The following is a 22,135-nucleotide window of genomic DNA, read 5'->3' as shown; positions in this document are numbered from 1 at the left end:
TTTACCATGTAACCCTTGTGCTATCTTAGATGACCCCACCCTTACATTGACGTGTTCTCCCTACCATGACAAAGGTGGATGAAGGTGGAAAGATTTCACGTAATCCATGGACACCAGTGAAGATCGCAAATAATTGAAGAAAAAAGGTTCAGAGCACTGTCTAGTGGGTCTAGATGACCCAAATCCCAATGTTATAATGCCTAGGATGGCACAAGGGTTAAAAAGGTTGGGTATTGTCCTAGTCACCGAAATGTTTATGTTGTCTGTTTTTTATGTGTTACTAACAAGGTTGGAAGTTAGCATGGTCACAGTAACATTAGTAGTGGTGTCAGCCTGTTTTTTGCAAATAGGGTAGGGAGTTATAGGTGTTGTGAATAAGCTAAGTCGGCTGATATGTAGTGTGTCGGACTGTATCTATTTCCGAATTCCCGACCAAACCCATAACTACTAAAAAACTATGTAGTGCAGGACCATGTAGTGCCGTGAATTTTAAAAGCAATTTGGACACCATACTCACTACTTTTTTTTTAAACAGAGAATATGATGTCATTAATTTCACCAAGTTAAAATCTAAGTGATATGATCATTTATGGATCTCCGTCTTCTGAAGATAAAAACATTGATGGTTTATCAAAAAAATACATTTAAATACATTTTTTGGGGGGCAAAAATTATTCAGGCCCAGTGCATTGTGGTCTATATTCACCAATCTAGTGAGCATCGATGCACACTAGATTTTCACAGAGACTTCTGGGAAATCTCTAGGGCATTTGATTTTGGAATTGTATATGGACAGCACAACAAAATAGCGAATGCCCTATATAGTAAAAGAATTCTGACTTAGCGTGTGTGTGTTTTTTTTTTTTTACATCTTGCTATAGAGGTTAGGCACTAGCCTAGTGACAGAAATGTTTGTTTGTTTATGTTGATGTTTTTTTATGTTGCAAACAAGGTTGGGAGTTACAGTTAACCTATTTTGTATACGCTAACGAGGCTAACGGGTAGAGGTGTTTGTCGGAAGTTTTTTTACATGTTACTAACAAGGTATGGAGTTAGCGTCGTCACAGTAATGTTTGTTTTAGCTGTGTCAATCCGTTTTTGCAAAAAAGGTTGGGAGTTACAAGTACTGTGAATAGCTAACACGGATAACGTAGTTAACATGTAGCAGGTTACAAACAAGTTCTAGGGTTTCTATAAACGCAAGTCATAAAGCCTGACAGACTTATCTCTGACTCTTCATCATTCATTGACACCGCACTAAAATCCGATGCGCTTTGTAGAGCGCAAAATATGGTAAAAAAAATGTTTTGTTTTTTTTTCTTATTGAGGGGAATTTATATGCAAATACCTAGAAAAAAGAAACATTGCTGTCATAGTTTAATTTTGATCAAGTTCTCAAAAACCCTGCATCAAACTAAAAGAAATTTCTTTTTTTTAAACAAAACGGTAAAAATAAACATTATCACTAGTCCAGTTAAAGACCCACTCCAATGAAATTTGTGTTTTTATCATGTTCTTGTGGCATTTTTCTGATAATTTAGGAGATATGTAAAGAAAATTAAGTTTCAAATTCAATTTCTGCACGTTTTTTTTTTTTTTTCATTTATGGGTGACTGGAAGGGGGGACGGGGTTGCTACATGCAAGCAGTCTTTTTGCAGAAACTGTGTCCTAGAAAATGACTGTTTTTTTATTTAGGCATTTATACACTTTAGTAAAAACTGTTAAACCATTTAGCCTTAAAATTTTGAGATTAATCAGTACACTTGATATTTTACAAACTTCCAACAGTTTATTTTGCGAATTCATGCAGAATTTTAACCATTTTTGAAATGTAGTTTTAAAAGAGTTGCGTCTAGTAAAGTTCCCATCCCTCCCAGCTTGACTTGCACAAATTAACACTGAACTTCAATAAAATATTCAAAAGCAAAAAAAAAAGCAGTTAAGATATTTTTTATTTATTTTCTTTCACCTGAATTTTTGCCACCAAAATATCCCACTAGCACAAAAACCTTCCGGCTTGCACATGCTAATTCTTCTGTTGTCCTGTTTTGCATCACTTCGTGTACGTGTGGGGTTTCGAGTGAAACAATGCCAACGCTCTTCTTGCAAATGGAAATATACGCATATCATGCAAGCGTAATTTTGTTTTCAAGTAGCCTGCTTGTTGTCGTGAGTGAATGCTAATGCTGCAAGTGCTCATAATCAGCTTGAACTCTGATCGCAGCAGGACTGGTTTGAAGAAGGAAAGCAAGCAAACACACAACAGCCTCAGAAAACGATCTGAGTTATTAGAAACCAGTCAAACAAAATCACTTCCATGCCAAAAAACCCCTCCTCCATGTCTTCTTGTTAGGATCTCCAGTTGTCAGTGTGGCCACCCCTGCCCTCCAGTCATCATTAAAGAGAAAGACGAGCGCCTTGGAGCTGAACAGAGGCATCAGCACGCATCACTTCTTCTCTGCTCTCCACGTTTAGATCTCAGCAATCCACCGGCCCCTGACGGACCTATTTACTACACAAAACGCGCTGTATTTGGCTGTGCTCTGCGCTTTCAAATCTTCTTTTAAAAATCTTCTGTTTTCCAGAAACGCCTTTGTCGCTCTGATTCGGAAAATTCCAAAGAAGCAGCAGAACTTTCTGGCAAGTCAGCACAGAGCTGCCGAAGAGTTCAGAGGGATCTGCTGAGAATGACAGGATGCCAAAGGAATGGGACACGGTCCAGCTGCAAAAGCAACCCGTTAAAAAAACAACAACTCTTTGCTCCTAAACTTTATGTTTTTGTAGAGAGTAAGAAAAAAAAAGTTCTCATCCAGCAGCTTGTCTGACTCTTTTCTTGGGAGGAAATAAACCTGCCTGCAAAACAAAGAGGGGGGGGGGGGGGGGGGGGCGCTTCTTTGCACAATTTTAAACCCAGAAGAGATAAAAATATGACAAAAAGGAATAGCTGATGGCTAGATATAAACAATAAAGAAAAAACCGCCATGGTTGGAGCATTCTGATGTTTGAAGCAATGGAAAGTCTTACACAATAATTTATTTGCACACGTGTAAGTGTGTTTGATTTTTGGGATTTTTACGGTGGCCCTGAAGTGCAAATCACGCAGTAACATATTAAAGACCACTACGATAATTAAAAAAGGAAAACACTTGATTTAAAAAAAACATGTTTTAAAAATTAAAACAAAACTCCAGGAACCAAAGAAAAACACAAATCCCCCAAAAATCGAACAAAATATAAGGGAAATGTTTCGAAAAAAAGCAGTATTTTCTAGAAACCAAGATGAAATGTTGAAAAATGAAGCACAATAAGAAAACAGAAATGTTGGACATTGCTGATTGGATGATGATGTTTGTCCTTCGTTTCAACTGGAAGTTATTTGGTATGGTAATATCTTCTGAAAGACGATATTATATAGTAACTCGTGACTTGACTTGGAGTTTAGCCTTTTGAGTCGGAAAAAGTTGTCATTTTCTCCAACATCCAAAGATTAAAAAGGAAGTTATATTATATATACATCCATATATATCTATATAGTTTTTTATTATTTTTATTATACTTTTTGCTTTTTTTGAGTGGTGTTATAATCTTTAATAAACATGCTTTTGCGTAGAGAGATTCATTGATTTGATTTGAACTTCAGGGACACCGTACTTTTTAAGTGTGTCAACGTTTACACTTAAAAGTTTTGTATTTTAGCTGTTTATTCTCGGTTTCCAATTAATTTCAAAATAACAACATTTACTAAAATAAGAAATGTCTGTGTTTTTAAAGGCTTCAAAGAGGTCAGCATTTTTTTTAAAAAAAAGGCTCTTACTTTGGAGCATGAAAAAGGAAACTACTGAAACTCCAAAAGTCTTTGTGGACTTATTACACTCAAAAAACGTTCACTTTGAATGAACATAAAAAAATTATGGAAAGGATTTCCACATGATTAGATTGCGTTACTTTAACAAAAATGAATCATGTTGGTCCTACTTAATGTATTTAGGTTGGCTCAACTTAATATATTTAGGTTGGGTCAACTTAATGTATTTAGGTTCAAACTAATAAATTTAAGTTGATTCAATTTAAATAGAGCAGTTGCACCCAACTTTAAATTGATATTGTTGCTCACTCTAAAAAGAAAAAAGTTGATCCAATTTAATTGAATCACTTCAATTGGTCACACATAAGAAAATTAAGTTTGTTTAACTTAAATTTCTATTTTTTACTTTAATTTTATTTATTCTTCTGTAATTGGTACGTTGCTCCAATGTTACAACCAATGGGTCTTTTAATTTTCACATCAATGACATGAATTACCCAGCAAAGTCCCACATCACAAGCCAGGAGCTCAATTACCACGAACTCTGTGTTAAGTATTGGAACATTGACATTTTACCACACAAGGGGGTTGGTCATCATCCTCTACCAAACTTTAACTCATGGTGCAAAAAAAAAAATAAACATAACAGTTTAAATCACTAGTTAAAACAGAGTAAAACAGCTAGACAATAAAACCCAGGGACAAAAACTCACACTTAAACCCCAATCTGCCCAGATAGACAAAGAAAATGGTATCCCACAATTCCTTGCGATTACTAATGCATCGAATTTAATGGTATCACGTTGGATCAACATGATTGAAATTAGTAACTTTTAAATGGATTATTTTTATGTACAATCGACATGATTCATTCACGTAAGATTTACAAACATAAAATTTTCTGGTTGAAATGACAAGTTACTTTTTCGTTAACTTAATTGGCTGGTAATTTCCTTTTTTTGAGTGTACACAAAAAATTACCCGAACTGCAAGAACCTCCATTTGCGGTAGACATTAAGCCCTTAGCTGTTCTGAGTCAGCTCTGCGTCTGAAGGGAACACTTTTCAGGGTCAGCAAGGACTGCTTAAATATCTTAAGACACTGTGGCTGTAATTACATCAGGGAAAATACAACATAATCATCTTCAAGGATGTGGAGAACAAACTACTTATGCTAATGCATTGCTTTTCTGTATCATCATCCATTAAACATGTCCCCAATCTGTGATAGCTGTGAAGTGCCCTCAACAAATCCCAGCAGTAAGTTCCGAGCAAATCAGCGTTGTTTCCAATCAAGTCTGTCACTTACGCTGACGAGCATTTGGGGAAACGGCCCTCGGGAGTTTTCTGCCACGTTGATTGGTGGGATTACCCAATCCCTCTTCTGCCTCCTTAGACCTTTTGTGCTGTTGAGGCCGGACCCTGAGAACAGGATGACAGGTGGTGGTGCGTGCGCTGTCTCCTTCTTTTCCTCCTGCTCTGTGACTTTCCTTCCTTTCTCTGTGACCTTTAAGACAAAACAGGGCTCAACTCAGATCTAAGAAACACTTTGATGTAAAAAAGAATAGAAAGAAACACCTTTGTGAACTCAGAACTGGAGAAGATCATTAGTAGCTGAAAAGTTATTAGTGAGTCGCTGGGAAATGTGTCAAATCAAACTATTTTTATAAAGCACTTTTCATATAAAAGTATAACACAAAGTGCTTTACATTAAAACAAAACAAAATAAATTATATAAAAAATCTTGAAAATTAAAATAAACAAGCACAAAAATAAAAAAAAATAAAAAATAGCCCCCCCCTCCGCATACCTACACACAATCCCCCACTTCTTTCACACCTCCCGCCCCCCCTAACTGATGGGGAAAGACAATGAGAAATGGGCTGTGGAGAAAAACAAGATGTTGGAAATGCTAATTACGAACAACAGATAAGTTATTCTCACCGTAAATTTTAGAAAATTAGCTAAACCCGCCAAAAGTTTTGAATGTTTGCGATTTCATGGAGGCAGCCATTTTCAAATGAGGAGAAAAAGCTCTTCTACTGCCGCTAGTGGAGTAATTCTAACGTGAACCAAGTTATATTTAACAGGTTTTTAGGGACAGTTTTGATCATGCTAATGAGATAGGGGTCTAAGAAACGTGTGTATAAAATACAGTATCACAAATAAGGTTAAAGAACTCTGCTATGGGCAAAGCTTTTGACATGGTTACTTTAGCTGGAGGAAATCTTGATGGTAACAGAGGAAATCATAAATGCTGGCAGAACCAGGTTTTTCTTGTTCAGCATCTGTCTGAACGTCCTCATGTGTTTATTGTTTTATCTGGTTCACCAACAGTCAATGCTTTTTTTTTTTTTTTTTTTTAGCAGCATCTTTATAGCACTTTTCTCCCCTAAACATGTGCGGGAGTAAGCTCTGCTCCTTGGAGTCACTGTAGGCTCTACTTGTTATTATTGGAAGTAAAGTCATTATACTCAGAGTGTATCCGTAACACCGGGCCACCAGAGTAGAGCTCCATCCATCATCTTCAAATGACATTACACAGAAGCTCAGCTGTTTTGGCTGTAGCATTGCTGCACTTTTAGCTCACATCCAGTTTGACAGTTGCGTTCCCATTTTTACATCTACTCAATTTGCAACGTCTTCTTTGCTTCTTTACTGCATCGCTGCAGTTTTTTGCGATCACATGGCACAAAATCTGTAGTCGTATATACTATTGTCAGCAAATAGTTCTACTGTTCTGCACATGTCCCTGGTTCCACTGAAATCATGGAAGACAAAGAAAGCTTGCTTCCGAATTAATGAATAGCAAACATTCAAATAAAACAGGTTCCCAAAGGGTCGTATTACTCCTGAAACCTGAACACAATAGAAACATTGTGTTTTGTGTAGGATTTTTCATTGGAAAAAAATGAAAAAAAATACTTCTTTAAGCAAAAAGTACCACAACTTAAAATTGTTTTTTTTGTAATGTAGGGCAGCTTGTATCATCAAGTATCAAACCAAAGCTCCTAAGTTTTAACGTCTGTATGTTGATGTGCAAAAAATTATCAAGATTTTATATTTCAAACAAAGAAAAACCATCTGGAGTTTAATTTAAAGTGTCTGAGCAGACAATAACAGCAAAGTGAGAGACGAACCCATCAATCATGCAGAGTCTGTTCATCACACTCAAACGTCCCCTGCAGATGGAGAAAAAGCCTCCACAAACCTGTCTGATGCTTAAAAAAAAGAAAAAAAGGGACTATTTTAAATCTGAGCTAGAACATGATCAAACCTACTTTATGAGTCACAATTCACATATCAAAGGTAACGCTATGAAGTCCGTTATCTAAACAAATTGTAGGAATGTCCTTCTATGAAAATCGTGTAAAACTAACAGACGTCAAGCGTACTCAAGACAATGAGATGCGTCCCAAATGATTCTGAATGGAAAAAGATAAACAAAGTCATAGAGAGTGTATTCAAATTTTTACTGTAAATTGCTACAGCAGTTTAAGGCACTCATAATAACTGACTATTTTGAAACAGTATTCTTTATGCGTGAGTGAAACATCTTAGTCACAACTGCCCTTACAGGTGGATATGGGCTGTCTTCCTGCAAAAAGATGGGCCTGTTTGGGGTCCAAGCCTGGGTCCCCCTGTGCCGGTCCCCAGCCCAGATAAAACATAGGGTTATGTCAGAAAGGGTATCCGGCATATAAGTCCCACTTAAGTGAATAAGTGAAAGTTGATTTAATGTGGTAACCCCTGATGGAATATACCAAAGGGTGAACAATGGGGCACCAAGATGGCCCACGGAAAATATCTAGGTTGTAGACAACTTGGAGTGCCAGAGTCAGTGTATATCTATTTCTACCGACATGCTGTGAGTGACAGGTCGTAGTCTACACATACTACACGTAAGGGGGAAGTATATGAGATGCTGGTGTGTCGTAAGAACAGCAACATCACCCGTATGTCATAAAAGCGAGGAACTTTTATCATCCTTACAAATACTGCACAATACACTTAAAGGCACTCGTGGGGTCCCTTGAGGTGGCTGTATGAGCTTAAGGGAACCACAGTCGCTCCTGTCCATGATCCCCTATGGGCCCGAACAACCCAAAAACCTGCAGCACTGGTATGGGTCAACCTCCCGCATGAGTGCACGTGACTAAAGCTTACCGACATCCTGAGAAATACCATGGGCTCACAGAGTTATGAAAAATACCTGTCACCCCCTTGACTTTGGGTACAATTTAACTCAAAATTAATGAATGAATCCATTGATTACGTAAGGAATCAATGCCGTGGAAGCCTGAATTGTCAAACGCCAAAGACGGAGAACGGTTACTTCCGCGAAGTGCGTTAATTTCTGATAATGAAGACTACGAAGGCCATTATCCTGCTTATACCATGGTCACTTACAAAAGAAATAAATACTTTAATCAGTTTTTACTACTTTGTAGTACTTGTTGTCATTTTTCCGGGTCAAAATCGCTTTTCTCACAAAAAAGGACTATTTGCGTTGCTTAGCCATCGGCTGAGCCGGCACTGACTTCAACTGCAGCGGCAAAGGAAACAATACATATGCTGATGGGTTATAAAGCATTAGTTCAGAGAGAAAGTTCACCTCTTACCGCTTGTCTTTGTCCAGATTATAAAGCTAAAGTTTGTTTTAACCCTTGTGCTATCTTAGATGACTCCATCCTCACATTGACGTGTTCTCCCTACCATCACAAAGGTGGATAAAGGTGCAAAGATTTCATGTAATCCATGGACACCAGTGAGGTTCACAAATCATTGAAGAAAAAGATTCAGAGCACTGTCTAGTGGGTCTACATGACCCAACCCCCAATGTTAAAATGCCTAAGATAGCACAAGGGTTAAAGAAGCCAGCATAGTGATATACGTAGAACATTTATGCTATGTGCCAGGAACTTCTTTTTTATGTGTGTATATATATATATATATAACGTATATATATATATAACGTATTTTTTTCACAAGTCATAAAGAGTCATAAAGTTTTTCTTTTAAACTTATAAAGTTTGTTAAATGTTGGACCAAAGAAATAATGTTTGGGGATATTTCCTACAGCAAATGTATCTTTAAGTCCAGCGTGCATGCTAGTGATTCGTAAATAAAAGCATGCTTCTCTGTTTCAGCCACACTCCCCTAAGCTATCCCTTCGCTCCCAAGCTCCCTTTCTGCTCTTTTCCTGCAGGGTTATTGTTTCACTTCCTCGCACACTAAAGGTCTTGACAACTTGTCCCGGCTACAGAAGAGTCTAGAAGCGCTAGGCCTGCTTTAGGATGACGGAGTGCCAGCAGGTAGAGCTAATGCACTAAGCTAACCCACAAGACCCCAATGCTGTCAGCCAAGCTCACAACATTCCCAGGTCATTACTTTGTCTTTTTCTGTAACAGGATGACCCGCTGCTGAACAGCCACTGGAGCTTACTTGTCTCTTTTTGGTGAATCTCTAGAACGTCTTCGGTGATGCACACAGTGCAAAAATATAACAGTAAAGTAACTGTCGTGCAAAGAAAAGCTTAATTGGACAGTAAACTCCTCTGAGCACAAATTTGAGAGCAATAAGTCAGACAGTATTCACTGGTATCAGTTTTGCAGCAATTACATTTTGACATCAGCTGCAATTATTTTGGTAAAAGAAAGTTTTTCTTATTTCAACGTCTTCTTTCAAAGCACTGATTTAGGTTATATGTGGACATCACAATCACACCCATGCACACTCACATTCATACTTTAGACAATTTAAAGTAACCAATTAACCTTTGAAGCATGTTTTTGGACGGTGGGAGGAAGCCGGAGTCCCCAAAGAGAACCCACGCATGCAACAAGAACATGCAAACTCCACACAGAATGCTCGCCCATTGGTGTTCTGTTGCAGGTCCCCCAGCCGGGATTTGCTGTGTGGCAAGAGTGCTAACCACTGCACCACTGTGCAGCCTAGCTATCCAGATGTTCAGTTTTAAGCCAGATGTCAGCTCAAATGAGGACACTGAAGACATTCATTGATCTAGTCGTCTACTGTATCAGAACGGAGTGGAGCAGGAAGCTTGTGGCCTGCCGTATTAGCTTCTGCGTCACAACTTTAAGATTTTTTCCAACAGCAGTTTTGCATCTGCTCCTAATTCACAACCATTTGGATAAAGAAATACTCAAAAAAATGAATTTTCAGCTTGATTTTCTATCATCAGAAAAACCACAAAGCCACAATTTTCATGGAAGTGAGTCTTTGACAACCATCTGTTGTTGTACTGCCTCCCAGTGGTCTACTAGGCGGAGAGACCTTAAGACATTTATGTTTATCCTGAAGAATTACCAATATTGCAGGATATGTAATAGAGGAAACACTAAAATTATGGTATCTTTTCTTTGTGTGGCTACAGTACCAAGAGTCACCTCAAATATTGGTGCACAAAAGGAAAAATGTGAAATCAAATAACAGAAATGATAGAGAAAACTATTTCATCAAAATAGGAAATGGAGCTAGCAGAGAAGGAGGGACTCTCTGAATTAATACGGCAAGTCTGAGATTGGGAGGGTTTGAATTCCACGCAAACCAAATAGATTTAATCACCAAGTATTTGCATACAGAGAGGAAAGTGTTGTTAAAACCCATTCCAGTTTCCATTTTATATTACCTCTGTGCATTACGCCGCCTTACAGTTCCACACCAGCAGTTGACATTTGAGAATAAGAAATGAAATCCAGCACAGGAGCCGGCTGCAGTGTTGGAAGATGAAAATGGCTCCTGGCACATATTGAAAGATGGAGGTCCTGTACGATGCAGTCTATAAAGTGTTTTCTCTTTGTCTTTTCTGTTTGTTCTTGCCTGGTCAGGGTCCCCCAAAGGGGTTTGGCTTGTATCTGCCAGAGGAAACTATGCTTTCAAGACTGCGTTCATTAGACGGATGCCCAGGAGAAAAAAAAAAAAATGCTTTTGAGTTTTAAAATAAATAAATAAATAAATGCGTCAGGCAATGTGGCTTATGGAGAATATGTGTTTGTGTGGGAAGGTGACAGTGTGGCGGGGCTTTGGTTGGGATGTCATGTTCACTTTTATCACCCACAAGTGCTTTGTATTAGACTTCCTGTGCTTGGAATTCTGGTTACGTTCAGGGAAAGAGTAAAAAGGTAGGTGGTTAAACAGATAAAGTGATGCAGTTTATTGGATTTATGCTGAAATTAAAGCGAGGTTTTCTGCTCTACATAGACAAATCGAACAAATCTGAGTTCTTAAATAAAAAATTCGAAGCTCAAAAGCACTTTTTTTTCTCCCCCCTCTACTTAAGACAGAACAGCTTTGAATGAATGCTGTTCGGGGAGACTGAGCTTGCAAACTACAGTACAAAGGGTTTATCAAAGATTTTTTGTCTGAAAGCATACATCTCTGTCAAGAAACAATACGGGTGGAGTAGCGAGACTCAACCAAAGCGCTCAAGTTGTTACTGAATCAATACTGAATAAACTGAGTTCAAAGAAAAGAAAAAATAAAGGCTCTTAAAAAAAGATAACAGTTAACAAAAGTAGCAGAGGTAACACATTTTTTTTTAACAAGTACGTACATAATATTAGGATTTTCAAAAGAGGATAATATTTCCTGGTTATTTTGAGATGTGATGTTTTAATGAAAGTAGTTTTGTTACGTAAAAAAATAGATCTGAACCTTTATGACATTTTCCGAAGAATCTTCTCTTTAAAAACCTTCAAATATTTTTTTTTTTTAACCCTTGTGCTATCTGAGATGACCCCACCCTTACATTTACGTGTTCTCCCTACCATGACAAAGGTGGATAAAGGTGGAAAGATTTCATGTAATCCATGGACACCAGTGAAGATCACAAATCATTGAAGAAAAAAGGTTCAGCGCACTGTCTAGTGGGGTCTAGATGACCCAACTCCCAACGTTAAAGTGCCTAGGATAACACAAGGGTTAAGATAATAGAATAAAGCTTTTTTGTTTTTTAGGTTTAAAGTCGTGCTGTAATGCTAGGAGTTTTCAGTAAACATCTTCTGAAGGTCAAACTCCAGGGTTGCCTCTTTCTTTTTTTCTTTTAAATCTTGTGATCAGATCTATTCCTTCTTGAAACATGATCGGGTACAAAGGAGATGGCAGACAGCCATGTGTGGTGCCAAGTGGAAAAGATGGTGTTATGGTTTTAGTTTCTTTGCTTTTGTGTTTGGGTTCTCCTTTTGTTCTGTCTGGTTTTGAGTTCATTTGCTGTTTTATTTTGAAAGGTTCCTGTGTTATGTCGTGTTTTCGAGTTTTACTTTTGGTCCGCTTCAGCCCTCATTGTTTCCACCTGTGTCTCGTCTGATCTGCGTGTATCTAAGTCCTGTCTTTCCCTTCCTCCTGTGCTGATCCACATTTTAATATTATGCTGGAGGGTATTCCAGAAAGCAGATTATGCTAGTTACCACGGTAAGTTTGAGGCTAAGGAAATAAATAACCTCAGCTTTCTGGAATACCCCCCTGTTCCCTGTTTCCAGTGTTTCTAGTGTTTCAGTGGTTTCGTGTTTTGAGTTTTTCTAGCCTGCTCAGCAGTGGATTTTGGTTTTAGTGTTTCTAGTTTTGATTTATTAAAGATCTATGTTCCTGGAACCTTCTGCCTCCTCCTCCTCTCTGCGCCTGGGTGCTTTCCTCAACTCCCCCCTCGTAACAGATGGTCATGCGGTTGAGCCATGCACCCTGGTTTTTGCACCCGCCATCCGTTTTTTGGTTGGCCTCATTGGGTGTCTTGGGCAGAAGCACCAGCATCTTAAGGGGTGCGCAGGAGTTGAGGCTTGTGCGGTCAATTTAAGGGACATAACGACATACCATGTGGTGAGTGTATGTGGTGAGTGTGTACTTTTTGAATGAAATGAGTTTTAAGTGTCCAGGAATTTGCAGAAAATATTTTCTGGCATGGGCATGTAGATATATAAATATCAAGCTGGAGAAAAGTGTGATTTATTGTAGTTTTTTTCTAAATTGATTGCAGAGTAACCCTTGAGCTATCCTAGGCACTTTAACGTTGGGAGTTGGGTCACCTAGAGCCACTAGACAGTGCACTGAACCTTTTTTCTTCAATTATTTGCGATCTTCACTGGTGTCCATGGATTACATGAAATCTTTCCACCTTTATCCACCTTTGTCATGGTAGGGAGAACACGTCAATGTAAGGGTGGGGTCATCTATGATACCACAAGGGTTAAAGATGCATAAACTATACACAATCTGGCTGAGGCAACTAAAGTTTAGACAATTAGTGCAAACATTTATAATCTGTGTTTGCACAAAACTTTATTTTAAAACTTCTGTTCCCAATAATCACTAAGACTAAGAATCAAAAGGAAGCAGATTTGTGGCTGTCACTGTACCCCTCCATGGTGCATCAGAGTCCCACAGAAAACCGACACTTTTATGGTTTACTTATGCAGTGATAATGTTTAGCTGCTGGACAGTTTTCAAAATAAAATCTGCTTTCAGAAATCTGCATTCACAGGCATGTACAGAACAGCGTCATCTGCACATAAATGCAGATAAATCTATTGTCTGAAATTTTTTGTTGTAAAGAAAGTTTCTTAAAATAAGGATGAGAGGTCTTTTATGATTTGCCGCTTGTAGCCAAAATAAAAATAAAATAAATAAATAAATAAAAAACACTAGTTGTTTTCTAGGACATAGTTTCTGTAGAGCAGCAGTCCATCAGAAATTTGCCTTTGAGTTGGAACGGACTAACCCCAATCCCCCCTTCCCCTTTTCGTTGCCGGGAGCTCGGAGTAGAGAGCAGCGTATGTTCTTTGTCACAACAAAAATCTATTTTATCCCTTGTGCTATCTTAGGCACTTTAACATTGGGAGTTGGGTCATCTAGACCCACTAGACAGTGCTCTGAACCTTTTTTCTTAATGATTTGTGATCTTCACTGGTGTCCATGGATTACATGAAATCTTTCCACCTTTATCCACCTTTGTCATGGTAGGGAGAACACGTCGATGGTCATCTTGACTCCCTTGGCACAAGGGTTAAACAGCATTTTTCCATCTGATTCACAACAATTTGACAACAATAAAGAAATGTAGCCCAATTTTCTTTATATACGCCCTCCATGATGAGAAAAATACAAGAACATGCTAAACACACTTTGGAGTGAGTCTTTATTTTATCAACAGCCTTTTTTTTAATAATCTCAAGTTTTAATTTCTATATTTGAAGGTTTAATATACAACATCAATCCCATTAAATACAGTTTGAAATCATTCAAAACTCAAACTTACAATAAATTCAATTTTATCATAAGGTTGTGAAAAATGATAGATTGGTATAACTTTGGTGTGTTATACAAACATTTTAAGTAAGGATGACTATTATGAGGTGCAAGTGTAGATGGTAGTCACATTTTAGTTGAAAATAAAGCAAAAGGTTTGATTTCTCATTTTTAACAATAGATTTATGGCTTTTGTTTAAATGTTTATAAATGTTTTCAACATTTATAAACCTGTGGCTGTTTTTCCCTTATTTAATTATGAATTACTCTTTTTGGTTTCATTTTCCAGTCCTTCTGAAAGGAGGTCCATAAGTAAAACAAGTTCTACAATGGAAATCTTTCAAACATCCCTTCCTGATGCCCAAACCACCTCAACCGTCTCCTCTCGGTGCAGGATGAAGAGGAGGAGAAGCAGAAAACTGCTCAGCCTGTAGCTACAATGAATTGGTTCACCATCAGTGTAGAGCTTCTCCTCTGCTGCTGGCATTAGCAATCTCAGGATTTCTTCATCGTTCACCGTTTGAACAATTCAAGAGTGGACTTTTAGAACCAAATGTCTCTGTCACACCAGAGAGGTGTTGAAAAATGTAAAACAAATTCTGTTCAAAATTTATTGCAGAAAAAACTTACTGACTTCATTATTAGTTGCTGCAAAAACACACACCTGTTCCATATGAATAAAGTTTTGAAAATCTGTAAAAATTTGTACTTAGAAATGTTGATGACTCCGATAAATATTCAGCAAAATGGATCTCTGTCAAATCTAAGTTTGACTAAATTATGGCATGTTTAATCATTCCCCGTGTGATTCAGTAGCTGCAGAAGCATTTGTTTTTCTAATCACTAGGGGAGCTATGATCTCTGGATCAAACCGGACCAGGCGTCTGTGCAACCGTCTCTTTTCCTGTGAGCCGAAAAGACAGGCAGGCCTCGCAAACAAACGCATCGACAAACATGTCTAGCGTGACTGCTTCGCAGAAACATGCTAATGATCACTATATTTACCCCCATCAACTCCAGTCAAACCAAACCGTGTGACGAAATAGAGTCCAATCAGGTCTGGATGAATCCATTGTCATAGAAATGGGAGGGGGGGGGGTTAGTGGGGATGACTGTAAGGCATGGTTGCCCCACGTCCTGTCGATGAAGAAAGGCAGAGTTAAGGATGGATTAAGGGAGAGTGGAAGGGATGTCAGAAGCAGATGTGACCCCTCCACCCTCTTCACCACCCTCCCGTTGCTTAAATAAGTCATGCACCAAATCTTTTTATCTACACATGCTAACAGGTACTGTGGAGAAATGTACAGTGAAAAAAATTGGAGTGGAAAAAAGAGGGTGGGTAAAAACGTTGCTGCAAAAGGTTTTTTTTTTTTTTTACTAGTCATATAGTAACTTTGATCTGACTGTAACCTCAAACTTGATTTATTTGTTTAGTGCCTTTCATTCAGGTTGAAAACCCAAGGTACTTAACATAAAAGCAAATAAAATAGCCATAAAAGAAAAAAAATGAAATACAACAGGACAATCACAAACAGTTGGCACCCCTCCCTCATCAAATTCCTCCTTTACCCACCCAGTTCTCCCAATATAACCCTGAACAGAAACGTAAGAACTGCAGCTTAACCCCATACCAGTATGTTTAACCCTTGTGCTATCTTAGATGACCCCAACCCTACATTGACGTGTTCTCCCTACCATGACAAAGGTGGAAAGATTTCATGTAATCCATGGACACCAGTGAGGTTCACAATTGAAGAAAAATGGTTCAGTGCACTGTCTAGTGGGTCTAGATGACCCAACTCCCAAAGTTAAAGTGCCTAGGATAGCACAAGGGTTACAGAAACAACCTGCTGTGAAAAAACTATAACGGGGATCCATTTATTCCAAGGCCCGACCCGACCATAAGGGTTATCGCCACAGTGCCCGCCCAACAATGCAGCTCAGGGCCCACTCTACGGCTAGTAGACCGCGAAGCGCGACCCCAGCCAGCCTAATGACAATGAGCACTCCAGCAACAGCACCCCCTACAGGTGGAAAGGATAGTGCCCCAGAACAAGGGATCCCCTAGGGGCGTCAAACTTCAGGCCTTGAGGGCTGAAATCCTGCCTCATCTGCTGTTGATTTGGATCAGGTGTTTTTAGCCAAGAAGGAGCTTCAGTGGCAGATCGGTTAAAAACATTCAGGACACCAGCCCTTGGGGCCTGGAGTTTGACACCTGTGCCCTAGAGGAAGTACTGAAAAAACATCATTATATAAATTACATATGTAAAAAAAAAAAAGATAAAATAAATAAATGAAAAATGAAAAAAAAATGCTCAGTACACACTGGGCATTTGATCTGGTGTCATGTCCCAAGCCCCAATTAATAATTTCTCCTTCATGATCTATTTTCAAACATTTGACACATCTGTGCTTTGAAAATGTCACTAACCACACACCCCTACTGAAGCCAAGTCGCTGATTGGTCAATACTCAACTGGTTTAACTTTTAACACGCGTTCAATGGCCTCAAGTTTTGTACGTAGAGCCTGAAAATGAACTTAAAAATGTGCCTAGTGATGCATGAATGCTGAGATTTGAGCACGGAAGCCCTAAATGAGGGTTTATGTGAGTGGACTTCTATTGGAAATGGCCACCAGAACGCGGGTCGACGCGGCCGGTGTGAATGATCCTGAACGTAAACCCTTGTTTTGGGCTTCTGTGTTCTGAACTCTTTTTATGCATCGCTATGCAAGTTCTCCAATCTGATGGTGGGCTGTACGTACAAATCCCAATCAGACTTTCAACCAGTGGAACTTTCGACTGCTAAATCGCAAAAACACTGAACTTTGACCAATCAGTGACTTTGATTTGTTAGTAATGTAGTGACATCTTTAAAACTTGGAAGTGCTAACTGTTTGAAAATTGATTGTGGAGGAGAAATGAATAGTTGTGCCCGGCTGGAATTCCAGGACACAAAGTCTTTTACATATCACAATAGAGGTGTGAAAGAAAACACCTAAAGCAAGATTTGCTGTTTTGCACCGCTTTGACATTTCACACCAAGCCTCTTCCAATTGTAGATGCTAGGCATGTGTTTGTAAACGGCAGAAAAACAAAAGAAGAAGATGCTCCTCCCTGCCGCTCCCTGCTTGTCAGGTGTGAACTCTACCGGCTGTGCAACACATACCCGGCTAGAACACAGCTTCAGCTTCAGACACGCATACACATGCGTCTCCATTGACATATTTTGGGGGGGGGAGTGGCAGCTTAAAGAGGCGTTTCTGAGCCTGGTGCGAACGTAGCATAAAGTTTCAAATGACGGTTTTTGATTTGTTCTCACAGCAATAGGAAGAGCAAGAAAAGTGTATTGATGGACAGATGTCTTCTGCTTATAGTGTCAGAATTTTTACATTTTGATGTAGTATTTGCTATATAATTTTTCCCCCTCACTCTTTATTTCTTTTTCTTCTACCCCCCCCAACATACACAAACTCTCCCCCTCTCCCTCTCCTTTAATAAAAAGAATATGTACATTTCCTTAAAACAAAAAATGTAATAATGTAACACATAAGTAAAAAATTAATAAAAAAAACAAAAAGGGTTCATACACCTCATATCACTTCATAACCTTCTTTAGTAATAGTAAAACTTGTCCAACACAAAAGGTCTTCAGCGCTCATCTGTTTGCTCAATTGTTGGACAGAACAAGTTAAAAAAAAATAAAAAAAGGGAAGAGCAAGAAAAGGTGATTTCAAAAAAGTGACCAAAATATGTGAATTACTGTGAAAAAGATCCAAACAATATTGTTAGATACAACTTTTTACCAAAAGCTTGAAGAATTCTGGAGCCTCGTAGGGCTTTTCTTCCTTTAACCCTTATGCTATCTTGTGGGGTCCAGATGCCCCACTCCCAACGTTAACGTGCCTCATTCTGGTCCCTCACATACCCTGCAAAATCAAAAGAATTCACATTTGATCCCAACAATAAGATGACATTATGGTACCCATGCCAAACCCACATGCTTCTGCGCACTAATGCAATGTGAACAGGAGTCAGTGAGTGTGAAATGGACGCGCCCCCTCCAGCCCTGGTGCCATCAGCCTTAGCCAGCTGGCGGTGGTCCCGGTTCTTCCCCTCCATGCCAATGCCTCCCTAAAAAACCCTGCATGCTTTGATATCAGCCAGCCCCTGGCTACCTAGACATCTGGAAGTTCTTATTAAACAGAGCACGCCACAAAGAGCTATTTCCATAATGAAACATCATATTTGGTTTCAGCGACCCGTTTCCTCCTGCTGCGCACGAGCTGGAACAACTCGATAGCACATTTCCAACTACTGGCCATGTCCAACTCTGCACGAGCTTGACTATTCACGGCTCCGAGGGATCCACTTATTAGTTAAGTCAAAGGGAAATTATGTAACGGAGTGATTCATTTGATCCGTAATGCGATGAAGATGAGCACACGGTGTTAGCTTTGAAACGTCTGAGACAGCAGGTTCAGTTGTTGGACGTTTAGACTGTTTCTGTTTTCTGGTTGTTGGATTTAGAAGAAAACACCCAAAAAGAATAAAAAAAAATAACTCAAACAGGAAGTCCTTTTGAGGAAATTAAGAGAACAAAAGGCATTCTCAGGGTTTTAAGAACTTTCATTATAAGGTCACCCCAAACTCAAGGATTGAAATTGTGTGTTGGCAAAATGTGAAGGAAAAAAAAAAAAAAGTAGAAAGAAACACCTTAACTCTTTAATGGCTGAAAATGACTCATTTGCACACATTTAAAACAGTTTCTTTAAATAAACTTGTGCGCATCAACATACGTTATCAGGTGTTGTTCAACTGAAATGGAAAACAGTGGTCCCTCACTATAACGCCTGCTTTTTGCATATACATATTTTTTCTAAACCAGCAAATTGTGCTCCTCATGGGCCATAGATCTTTGTTAGGCAATCTCTTCTATGCCAGGTTTCCTGAAAAGAACGCGTCCAGCTCACCAAATCTCCATGAATCTATGTTTGCCATGAGATCTTTGGTTTCATTCTATGATACTAGACTTATTTAGGAGTTTTTACAAGAGAGAAAAAGTGTGAAAATGTGACTCACCCTGTGGATCATTAGGATGTAACTCTTGCACTGTATGTACATATATCTTATGGATGGAATCTTTACTGCATACTAGTATGTTTAAGTTGAAAGTATCAAACACTGTTGTGGTAAATTTAAGAAGGATTTTGCACTATATAGTGAAGGAATTCGGACATAATCCAAGTTTTTTTGTTGTTCTGACCTAAATTAGCATCTTTTGGACCGTGCTTCCTTTGACCTATTTGTAGCAAACTTCAAATTTTCTGTTTCTGTTGTCTTGCTGTTGGACTTTTGTCAAATGTTGACTCAAAAACGAAACAGAAGCTAATTCATAATTCTTAATTGTTCCACGTACGATGCTGACTGTCCAATAAGGCCTCTGCAGTTTTACAAAGAGCTTAGCTCAAGCTGCTTACTCTTCACTTGACCTCTGACTGCTTTTAAATAAAATGTAAGCACCATGAACCCCTGGAGTGTCTATAGGCGCAGAATGTTTTCCAATAACAGCTTTTGGCTGAGGGGAAACGCGCCATCCCCCATGTGGCTGTGATTCTATCACTTTGAAGAGTTTGCTTCTCTCTGCACCAATCTCCCTGCTCTCTCGTTTCTCTAAACCCCAAGGAGTTTTGACCTGATTCTGGGCTCTCCATATCACCAGACCACTGGAGAAAAAGTGATAGGAGAGAGAAAAAAACCTTGGCGATGATAATTGAAATTTAAAGCATGGTATTCCTCATGTGTATCTCACCTCATCTTCATTTTGCTGGGCGGATGGCGAGCTGGTCAGCGAGAGTTGAACCACCGCCTCCCAGGCGTGTGTGTGTGGGCCGCTTGCTGTCAGTTTGAACCGGACCGGCTCATCCAGTCTGGCTCCTTCCTCCCGGGCATAGACGGACCCATCTGTCCGCACGCCGAAGACGGGGTCGCTGCTCTGGAAAACCACAGCTTGGTTCCCCACGCAGTCGTCAAACTTCACTGTGGACAAAGTCATTGACAAGACTTTAATGTACTTTTCATCCCAGCTGTAACAGGCGAGAAATGAAAATAGCACATATCACGGCAAGCCGCCGTGACAATAAACGGCACTCAAGCGCTCACAGGCGAGGCACATTTCATTTTAGTGAATGCGAAAAGCGCCAACTTAAAGACGGAGAAAATGTATGTTTGTAACAAGTTCACAACATTACAAATATCCCCTTGGAGGACTACTCTCTGGAGTTTTTATGCATCAAATTTCCAAATGATCTTGAGTTATAACTGAAGAGGAGATGAAAAATTGGTCCCTGATGAGGTTGATATGGAAACTGTGTAAAGAATAAAGTGTAGTATAAAAGATAAAGGAATAACACAGAAAAGCATTTTTCAAGGAGTAATGTGCAGGGACATTATTAAACTTGCATATCTCTTGTTAAAGCTTTTGCTGTTTTTCAGTGCTATCCCACTGCCGCTGAAGCTTTTCCCCTTCCCCCCCTTTTTTTTAAAGTTACAAACCCTTTGCTTTTAGCTTTTATTGTGAAGGCCAAACCTCTGTATTTGTTTCCCCTGTTATCTCCAGCAGCCGAGTGCAGCTCTCAGCCTCGAGGTCGACCGCTTTCATAATAACCGCCGCATGCGTTGCTTCCTTTTATTCTTAGTATTGTGTTTACACTAATGCAAGGCACACTGGGAGCCCACAGGTGAAGCAGGAACAACACCGACACAACTCTCCTCAACACCTCATAACCAGCTTTAACAGATCTAACAAGGGACAGATTTAAAACATGTCCTTGGAGCTAGATTTAGCTCTAACGGGTCCAATTAGCATCTTAAAGCTCATTGTCATTTTTCATTTATCTCTCCTTCAAGGTAAATTGATCAGTAAAGGATAGGTTAAAAGTTGAAATCAAAGTAAAGCACACTATTCTATATCAAAGAATTGACAGAACAATCACAGTTTTTTTGGAATGGAAATGTTTTTAGATGAAATCCAAAAAAATGTGCTTTATATACGTTTTTGCTCACAACAATGGTAGTTAAATTTCCAAAAATATTGACACGGGTGTCTTAAATTTGATCCACACATTTTTAACATGGTATTATAAAGAATTCACTATCAAAAAATTTGCAGTCTTTCAATACAGCAATTAGTCTTTTAAAATGATTAATAACAACAGATGAGTTATTCTTACCATAAAGTTTAGGAAATTAGCTAAACTTTTCCCGCCAAAAATGGTTTTTAGATTTCACGGAGGCAGCCATATTGAAATGAACAGGACCAAAGCCTGCCCCTAGTGGAAGGATGATGAACTACAGGGAAGAAAGCTGATCCAAAACTTTCAAGGAAAGTTTGGAGATAGGGGTCTCTGAAATGTTTCAAATGTTGATACAAATGGTTATATAGGGTAAACTTACAGAATCAAAAATGTTTGGGTTACATCAACAGGCAGTCAGCAGATTCAGGGAACATGCAATTTTAAACCTACACTTTCTGAGAAAATAAGCAATAGATGAGAATAACAGATACTGGCATGTACTGCCCTCCACCCTCATGGCACCTGTTGATTTTTCTGTTGTGGATTATACTGTCTAGACAACACACCCCAGGAAACGCTAAGCTAAAATGGCTGCAATTGACTATGCTCTAGTCCCATACTTTCATCCCCCGTCTTCGCAACAACTGGAACAAGATTCCTATTTCAGAATGCGTCTGCGAGGAAATCCATTTTGCTCCACTAAATTTGGCCCAGAATAAGCCAGAGATCATGTCAGAAGGCTCTCCTGCAATGCAAGATGTCCAGATGGCTACTCAGATATCAGGTGAAGGGGACAGTTATCCGCAGACGCCATCAAGTGCACCAGAAGAGCTGCAGAAGTGTCCTTGTCTAAACTAAAGTGTGCAGGACATTTGAAATGGAATATTTTAAGAAAACTGCCTTACGTTTTCACCACGTTTCCCCTTTGTTTATAATCCTGAGCAAATCTACTTGAATCGAACCCCTCCGACCTGCCAGCTTCTGTTTGCATTAT

The 22,135-nt window shown here is 39.1% G+C and overlaps 1 protein-coding gene across 2 annotated transcripts in view; it reads right to left on the bottom strand.

Annotated features, from left to right (window-relative positions):
• The window catches only part of LOC101175079 (cadherin-4), a 336,814-nt gene that overhangs the window by 80,190 nt on the left and 234,489 nt on the right, over positions 1-22,135 (bottom strand). For both annotated transcript variants that reach the window (XM_023957138.2, XM_078950415.1), the window contains 2 exons: positions 19,878-20,104; positions 5,115-5,312 (listed from right to left, as the gene is read on the bottom strand). In XM_023957138.2, the coding sequence (XP_023812906.2) occupies positions 5,115-5,312; positions 19,878-20,104 (425 nt within the window). The remainder of the gene's footprint in view (positions 1-5,114; positions 5,313-19,877; positions 20,105-22,135) is intronic.

The sequence above is a fragment of the Oryzias latipes genome, chromosome 7 (genome assembly GCF_053564925.1).
Source record: "Oryzias latipes strain Hd-rR chromosome 7, Olatipes_Hd-rR_3.1".
Lineage (NCBI taxonomy): Eukaryota > Metazoa > Chordata > Actinopteri > Beloniformes > Adrianichthyidae > Oryzias > Oryzias latipes.
The sequence above is the reverse complement of the archived record's forward strand: the minus strand, read 5'-3'. Positions and strand labels throughout refer to the sequence as shown.